Below are 9,525 nucleotides of genomic sequence, written 5' to 3' on the forward strand. Positions count from 1 at the left end.
TGAAATACAAAAGTTAGAATTAAGTTCTAATTATACTTTGCATACTTTTATCAAGAAGTAAATATTCATAGTTCTTTTTGTATAAATTAAGCTTAATAAAAATTATTCTTGTGAACTAACCTAAATGTATTCTATATTACTTCTATGTTCATCAATTTATCACAAATACTGCACGCGTACACTATTTTTTACATTTAAATTTATTAATTTATAATATATTTATTATTATTTTTAATCTATAACTTTGTGTAACAATTAAAATAAATAAGAAATAATATGTTTATTCCAGAGTCATTCATTTAACAGTTTGTTTGACAGCTGCACAAGATTTCAGCGTTACCAAATAAAAATATTTCTAATTTTGAAATAAAACTGTTTTAAAAATATTTTTCGTTATTTCTTTATTTATTAATTAATGGCAATAATAACAAGTGGTGTATGGCATCGTGCCTTAATGCAAATTGCTGAAATAAAACTTAGTTTTTTACCAAAAACAATCGTTTCGTCAACACAAACAGAAAGCTTTTTGAATCATTCAAATCGGATGCTTAGTTCTCTCAAAAACTGCCATTTTTTGCATATTTTGGCTCCGTATCTTCGAAACGGCTAGACCTACCTTTACCGAAATCTAATCACCACTTCTCCCCATCATTTCGAATTGAATGTTTTTTGAATCATTAAAATCGGATGCTTATTTCTCTCAAAACTGCCATTTTTTGCAAATTTAGCTCCGTATCTTCGAAACGGCTAGACCTGCCTTTGCCAAAAACTAATCAGCACATCTCGCAATCAATATAGGAATCGAATGTTTTTTGAACCATTCAAATCGGTTGATCCGTGCGCCCGAAATCGTGGACGAAAAATTTTATCCATACTTACATACATACACATTCATTTTTTCTAAAGTATGCCAAAATGTTCAGAAATCTTTGAAACGTAAAGATATGCAAAAATTTTCAAATTAGATTTCGGCTCATTACTATAACTTACCCTACGGGAAGTTAATAAAATAATTAGATAATTAAGAAGGGTCTTATCTCACATTTGATCATGCATTAGAGAATTATCTCATATTTCTAAATTAAAAAGTTAAAATTCTTGATTTCAAGGTATGTTACCTTTAGAATTTTTGAAATTTAAAAGTTAGCATATTTTTTTGAAAATTTGTATTTTTTTTAACTTTGAATCCGCTGGACCTACTTTCCTCTAGAACTAATCATGCTTTTTGAATCATTCTAACCGGATGCTCTTTTCTCTCAAAAACTGTTATTATTGCTCCATATCTCCGAAACATCTGAATCTGCCTTGCCAAAAACTAATCACCACGTGTCAATGCGAATCGAATGTTTTTTTAATCCTTCTAATCGGATACTCCGTTCTCTGAAAAACTGCTATTTTTTGCACTATTTGCTCCATATCTCTGAATCGACTGGATAGGGACTGGACCTACCTTTATCAAAATAACTAATCAGCACGTCAATACGAATTGAATGTTTTTTGAATCATTCTAATCGGATGTTCCATTCTCTCAAAAACTGCTATTTTTGCTCCACATCTCTAAAGCATGTAAACCTGTTTTGCCCAAAAGGTAAACAGCACGTCTCCCCATCAATAAAATTTGAATCATTCTAATCGGTTGATCCGTACTCCCGTAGTGTTAATGAAAAATATCATCTAAACAAATGCACGCACACACACATACACACATCCATTTGTTCTAAGGTATGGCCAAATGTTCAGGAACCGCTGAAACGTGAAGATATGCAAAAAATTTATTTTCGATTTTTTTGCGATTACTATAACATGACTATAACTTACTCTATGGAAAGTTAATAAATATATATAGGTTCAAAATAAACAAGTATAATGTATAAACAGATGGCAAACACGGCCGCTTTGAAATTACATCAATTTTAATTGTTTCAGCATATCATAGATGTCGCCACTAACCGTAGCACGTAAATTTACCCTTAGGTTCAATTCTAGATAACATTTATATAAATATATAATATAGAAAAGATAAACCTGATTACACGAAATGAGAACAAAATATAGGTGTATAAAATATATTTCCAACAAAATCACAAATATGTAGTAAAAAATATATAATAAGAAAAAGTTTTAACATAGTTTTTAGTTTAGTTTTAAAGAATTGTATTTCTGTTATTTCTTTGTATGTAGTTTACAATAATGTTATTAATTTATATATACCTATCTACCTATCTTATGCGATATTACTATATTTCATATATTGTATATTTAATAATTAAATACTTAGAATTAGTTAATTAGGATTACCTACATGATAGAGATATTTAATGAGCAAAATTCCTGGTTCAAAAAAACTCATAACATATAAAGTTTTAACATTTTTTTCATTCAAAAAATGTTAAATGTTAAGAGTCTGTGTTTTAAAACAAACAATGAATTTGAAGCACAGTAGCACCATCTGTGATATGCTGAAAACACTCATACAGAGTAAAGCGCATTTGTTCTATGTTTACCTCCCACGATTATGATAATGAATATATCAGACAATCTTAAATATACTAACAATGAGTATCTACAATTTTTAAATAATGTTTAATTTATTATTTAAATAAAATTTCTTTACAATTTATTTAAAGTGTGTTTTCCTATGATTGACTAAATAATCAGATTGCACGAAAGATTTTGCACATATATCGCACTCATAATGCAGCTCCCCTCTATGAGTCATTTTATGTTTCCTCAAATTGCCCGGTAGACTAAATGTTCTATCACACACATCACATTTATGAGGCTTAACCCCCTCGTGACCATTCATATGCTGTTTTAAACTATCAGCTTGTTGAAATGACTTATTACACACATTACACTGATGGGGGCACCCATTTGTATGAATCTTTAAATGACGATTCAAACATCCTACTTGTCTGAAAGCCTTATGACATATACCGCATTTAAACATTTTTTCACCCGTGTGTATGAACTTGTGGTGTTTTAAACCACCCGGTTGCTTGAATGATTTGCCACACGTTTCGCATTTATAAGGATGGCTGGGGGTGTCAAAAGAGATTTGTGCTCTTACAGAAATATCATCGTTATGTTGTTGTTTGAGATGGTTTACTAACTCATATCGTTCAGTGAATGCTTGTTTGCAAATTTCACATTTATGAGGAAGGTCTGTGTGAGCAAGACAGTGTCTTCGGAAACTACCTGCATGCTTGAAAAGTTTGTTACATAAATCACATTTGTAACGACGTTCTCCAGAATGCATGATTAAGTGATCTTCGAATTTTGTTAAATTAGTAAAACCTTTATCACAAAACTCACACTTATAAGGAGGTTCTTTTGTGTGAGACTGCATGTGTTGGGTTAACATATCGATGTCTGAAAATCCTACAGAGCATACTTCACATTTTAAAGGTGAATCGTCAGGATGGTCTTTGAGATGTGTCATTAAATCAATTGCAGACATGAATAACATGTCGCAGTAGTTGCATTTGAAAGATTCATTACCGATATGATCAAACATATGCTTATCTAAATTACTTCTCAATTTGAAGGCCTTGAAACAAATTTTACAGCTGTGGTATTTGGTATCTAGTTGAGCACTTTTGTTGATAGACTTTTGTTCTTCTTTATTGTCTAATTGTGGTTTAACTTCTTCTTCTACAGTCACTTCGGATTTTAAGAATCTATTTAAACAAATTTCATCGTCTTCTAAATTTGGTTCAGATTTTATTTCCTTAAAATCTTCTAAAGTAACTTCCATTTCTTCCACATAATCAGTGGGTTCTTCTTTAATTTTGTCAACACTTGGAAATATAACTGTAACTTGAGACATTTTTAATTACTTATATTATTATACTTATAATATAAAACTTAAATAAATTAGAATTTAATTTAAATTTACTTTAATTTTGATAGTTTAATCACAAACATTTTTCGCCATATTGAATATTTTCACTCAAATGTCCAACCTGTAAAACATGGCGGCGAAAGCAATGTACCAACATTCAAAGCGATAAAGCAGTGGCTTCCAACCTTTTTTAAACCGCTTCCCCCGCGCTAATAAAAAAATGGTTGTGCCCCCATTAACTTTTTTAACAATTTAATTTTATAAATACTATTACATACTTTACTATTATATAAATATATACAAAGCTATCTATGAACTCTTAATGCTTTAATTTTCTCACATATTATTAACTTCCCGTAGGGTAAGTTATTGTAATGAGCCGAAAATCGGAATTGAAAATTTTTACATTTCTCGACGTTTTGAAGGTTTCTGAACGTTTTGGCATAACTCAGAAAAAATGGATGTGTGTGTGTGTGTGTATGTATGTATGGATACAAATTTCCAGTCACGTTTTAGGGCGCACGGATCAACCGATTTGAATGGTTCAAAAAACATTCGATTCCTATTGATAAGGAAAAGAGCTGATTAGTTTTTGGCAAAGGCAGGTCCAGCCGTTTCGGAGATACGGAGCAAAGAGTGCAGAAAATAGAAATCGAATTTTTGAGAGAACGGAGTATCCGATTTGAATGATCTAAAAACATTCAATTAGTAATGATTGGGAGAAGTGTTTATTAGTTTTTGGCAAAGGCAGGCCCAGCCATTTTGAAGATACGGAGCTAAATATGTAAAAAATGGCAATTTTTGAGAGAACTAAGCGTCCGATTTAAATGATTCAAAGAACTTTCTGCTTGTCTTAACAAAATAATTGATATTGGAAAAAAAAAAATTCCAATTTTTTTTTTATTTTTAGTTTTTTGTATAGTTCTAATATACTTTACAAATAATTTCAACTCTGCAATTCAGTTTATATAATTCTTATTAATATTAGACAATGTTACAATATTTATAATAATCTATTTGAAAACATTCAGTATTCCACGAACATTTCGTTACGGTACGGGAAGTTCCAGCAATTTGCCATAAGGCACGATGTCATAATTGCCTCAAGACAGAATTCCACTTACAGCTAGTTTTTAGTTTATAATTTGTACACTTTAAAATGTAATTATATTGTATTATTGCCTTGGGCGTTGCATAAATAAATAGATAAATATATAACTGATATTATCATAATACAAATTATTTATCCAATATTACTTTAAAAAATGCACAATAACTTTATTAAAATAAAATAAAACTTATTTTTAATTTTCCCTAGGCTAAGTAATTGTAATCATCAAAAAAATTGAAAATTTTTGCATTTCTTCACGTTTTGAAGGTTTCTGAACATTTTGGCATACCTTAGAAAAAATGGATGTGTGTGTTTTGTATGGATACAATTTTTCGGTCACGTTTTCGGGCGCACGGATCAACCGATTTGAATGGTTTAAAAAACATTCGAGTCCCATTGATAGGGAGTTGTGCTGACTAGTTTTTGGCAAGCCATTTCGGAGATACAGAGCAAAGAGTACAGATAATAGAAATCGAGTTTTTGAGAGAACTGAGCATCCGATTTGAATGTTAAAAAAACACATACAATTTGTAATGACGGGGAGCCACACATGAACACCTAGGGTATTCTAATATTGTCTAGGCGGGGAGCAGTGGTGATTGGTTCTTGACAAAGGCTGGTCTAGCCGTTTTGGAGATACCGACCTAAATGTGCAAAAAATAGCAGTTTTTGAAAGAACTAAGCATCCGATTTGAGTGATTCGAAAAACTTTCTGCTTGTGTTGACGAAACGAAAGAATCCTCTCACGTGACACGACGACCAATCACAAATCGACCTGTATAGAAATGATCGTTGCATTTTCACAGATTTACTTCCTAGTCGCGACTAAAGAAATTTTACTTTAAGTTCCGATGATATATATGTTCATCAACTTGTTTATAAATTTATCAATACTATTTGTTTTTGCATATTCAAGACAATTATAATGATTTATTATCTTACAATGATTTATTATTATTATTACCCAGACAACACAAGACATCCCGGAGAATGTCCACAGGATATCCACGCGCGGACATTCATTGTCCCTGCGATAGCCTTACGGATATCCCGCTTATCCTGACCTTATCCGAAACATGTTAATATGTCGCACCTATGGGACGTTCTGTAGGATATCCCGCGCGGGATATTCCGGACATAAACCGGACATGAATAGGATATAATTATGGAATTGTTTTTACTTTTTAGATGAAAATAAATTGGATTAAAAATAAAATAAAAGAACACAATTTCACAAAGTAAACTTTTATTACAAATAACAAAATCCTGAGATAATTTATAACAAAATTTAATATATACAACTTTAATTCAAAATAACTTATTTTACAATATTAAAAATATAATTAATTCGGCATTCAATCCTAGTTCATGGTTGATTTTCTCTCCTGAAATAGAAAACAAATGAATAAATGCATATATATGTATATATATATATATATATATGAGTAAGTTCTTTAAGAGCGATACATCAATCAAAATAGACAGAGATTTATAAAATAATCTCTAATTCCAAATATATCGACACAATTTGATGTCATTACGAGTGAATATTAAACTTGGTTTTTTACATCTAAAAATGTGTACACAGCACAAATTTTGCACTAACATTGATACAACTAACCAGTCAATAATCGTGATTTTTTTGTAAATAGGAAAAACATATAGTACACATCTCACAAAAATACCTTGTATAATATTTATTGGCACATCGCAGCCAGCTTTTTGCAGCCTCTGAAACAGTAAACTATGTCTCATGCGGCAAATTTTTCAAAGCAATTCCTGGAATTAATTATATATTAGTTTAATTCATAATTTACAACACATCATAAGTATAAGATATATAAATTACCTGTGATGACATCGCAAGGCACTAGATCACAAAATTTATTTTTGCCCTTTCCTCGTCCCTAGCAAAATTCTTTGTCCAAACCATCATCAAAAATGGATTTTCATAGCTGGACTCTGATGGCTAAATACAGAATATAAAGAGAAAGTTTGTTTAGTATATGATAAAGTTAACAAATAAAAATAAATCTATATAAACTTTTGATTACCAATTGTGTTTTGATATTTTTGCTCAGAAATATAGCCTCCACAAGTTGAAACTCCTCCAACAAACATAGTGGAGAGCATTTCTTCTTTCTCAATCCTCTTTCAAACACAGCATTTGATACAAAATTAGGCATGGTTGCTGGAAAGCTGGCAGGGTAGAAATGTCAGCATTAAATTAAAAATTCTATTTGTACTAGTAACATAGTATTTCAAATAACAGTATACAGAAAGCTTTAATTACCATCGTTTATATCTGCCCCCTTTTCAATATGTTGGCTGCAATATTTATAACACACACGCACATATAATTATATAGACACATAAAATTTCCACTATTATTACACAATTTTAGAGTATTTTGATAGATAATATTAATTATTTATAACACACGCTCATATAATTATATAGAACAAATAAAATTTTCACTATTATTTCTCAAAAACTATGATAATTCGACATATAAGCGTCTGTTTGATGACGCTTAGCTTAACCTTAAAGGACGAAGGACGCAAAACCGACGCGACGAAAGAGAAAGGGACAAACATATACGTTTCGAGGTCTCAAGCCGTGCGCGTACGAGAGCGACATGTTCGTGAATCGAGCGTTATACCTGCTCGAGTCCTTTGGTTTTGAGACGTCCCGTTGCATATTCATAGGATATTCATAGGATATCGCGATATTAGGAGATTGTGAGGACAAGTGGGACATTCCCTGGCATGTCTTGTGCTGTCTGGGTAGCTAATTTAAAAAAAAATAATAGTAAAGAAATGGCGCGATATTTGTCAAAAACTGATCAGCACGATTCTCAACAAAAAAGTGTGAAAATTTTGCACTATCTGCACATTGTGAAGAAGCGACTTGCATGATCGTTTTGCAAAAACAATCAACACTCTTCCATATCAAGTTTCTTCAAATGGCTTTTACATTTTTAAGATCAGTGCAGCCTTTTTTGAAGAAATGTAGACAAAAACTACACTACCAATCACAAATCGACCTGTATAGAAATGATCGTTGCATTTTCACAGATTTACTTCCTAGTCGCGACTAAAGAAGTTTTACTTTAAGTTCCGATGATATATATATGTTCATAAACTTATTTATAAATTTTTCAATACTATTTGTTTTTGCACATTCCAGACAATTATAATGATTTATTATCTTACAATGATTTATTATTATTATTAGCTAATTTAAAAAAAAAAAAAATAGTGAAGAAATGACGCGATATTTGTCAAAAACTAATCAGCACGATTCTCAACTGATAGCTTTCGAATAGTTTTTCAATTTTCAAAATTGGTTCAGGAAATCTGGCAAAAAGAGGGTGAAATTTTTGCACCTATCTGCACATTGTGAAGAAGCGATTTGCATGATCGTTTTGCAAAAACAATCAATACTCTTCCATATCAAGTTTCTTCAAATGGCTTTTACATTTTAAAGAACGGTGAAGCCTTTTTTGAGAAATTGTAGACAAAAAGCCAAATCTTGTCTCACACACACATGCATTTTCTAATTTTGGTACCAAATTATCTAATTTTGGTGTCGAATAAGATTTTCTGGCCAAAACATGAAATTTGTTTGGGAATTTTAAAAAGTAAAGGTGTCTTTTATGTTCTTTATAATATATATTTCAACAGTCTATAGTTCACAATGCATATGTATAAATTTATATTAATACTTAAATTTCAAATATATACATACACAAATATATATATATATATATATATATATATATATATATATATATATATAATGTGTATATGTATATTTGTATATATGTACGTATATAAAATCCAAAAATACCTTCCACATTCATAAATCTATTCTAAAAGCTAAAAACAAAAAAAATCTAAAAAATATATAAATATATTAATATATAAATATACATACATATATACAAATATAAATATATATTTGAGGTTATGTATTTAACTTCTACATTTCAATATTAATATATACACAAGTATATATTTATATCATTCATTTATTTCGCTACTACTACTGTGAGTGTTCTGGCCAAATTTGATCACGCTGGAGGGTTTTTGCTTTCGGTGGATATTTCAGCAGGCCCCTTTTTGTCTTTCGTCTGCTGCTCTTTGTTCCATCCTAGGAGACCTTCTGGCAATTGTGTATTTTCTTCGAAGGAACCCGTACCTAGAAAAATAGATAAATAAATAAGTAAATAAATATATATATATATATATATATATATATATATATATATTTAAATTCAATGGCTGATGAGGGCAACAGACAACAATTTCAATTATATTATTATTACATTATTAGTAGCATTATGGTGGAGTTGCACTTGATGAAAGAAAATAAAAGCAAAAGATATTGTAAGATTGCAGTTAAAAGTTTACTCATTAAAGAATATTTCTTGAAAATAATTATATATTTATATTAATAAAGTTATTTTTTAATCTTACCTTCTACAAATTCTTCATATGTAGATTTTTCAGGGAAGGGTCTCTTGCCTAAAAGTTCAATCATGTCTTCCGACTCAGAATTTCTTTTT

At 30.2% G+C, this 9,525-nt stretch overlaps 1 protein-coding gene and 1 long non-coding RNA gene across 2 annotated transcripts; both read right to left on the reverse strand.

Moving 5' to 3' along the window:
• Nucleotides 1–2,617: 2,617 nt before the first annotated feature.
• LOC113362921 (zinc finger protein 525-like) lies at nt 2,618–3,956 on the reverse strand. The gene is made up of 2 exons (XM_026605417.1): nt 3,899–3,956; nt 2,618–3,819 (listed from the first exon to the last, which is right to left on the reverse strand). Exon 2 carries the CDS (start codon nt 3,755–3,757, stop codon nt 2,618–2,620), a length of 1,140 nt encoding a protein of 379 aa, XP_026461202.1. The 5' UTR covers nt 3,758–3,819; nt 3,899–3,956.
• A 2,683-nt stretch (nt 3,957–6,639) lies between these two features.
• Nucleotides 6,640–7,318, reverse strand: LOC113364001. The gene is made up of 4 exons (XR_003366005.1): nt 7,249–7,318; nt 7,010–7,154; nt 6,805–6,924; nt 6,640–6,734 (listed from the first exon to the last, which is right to left on the reverse strand). It is a non-coding gene; the product is annotated as an uncharacterized LOC113364001 (long non-coding RNA).
• Nucleotides 7,319–9,525: the final 2,207 nt, after the last annotated feature.

The sequence above is a fragment of the Ctenocephalides felis genome, unplaced genomic scaffold (assembly GCF_003426905.1).
Source record: "Ctenocephalides felis isolate EL2017-DRISC unplaced genomic scaffold, ASM342690v1 CF-g0.4_SCAFFOLD_00845, whole genome shotgun sequence".
NCBI lineage: Eukaryota > Metazoa > Arthropoda > Insecta > Siphonaptera > Pulicidae > Ctenocephalides > Ctenocephalides felis.

What these genes read in the sequence shown, in the direction of transcription:
- LOC113362921 (XM_026605417.1), bottom strand. Translation starts at nt 3,757, where the DNA reads ATGGAAGTTACTTTAGAAGATTTTAAGGAAATAAAATCTGAACCAAAT.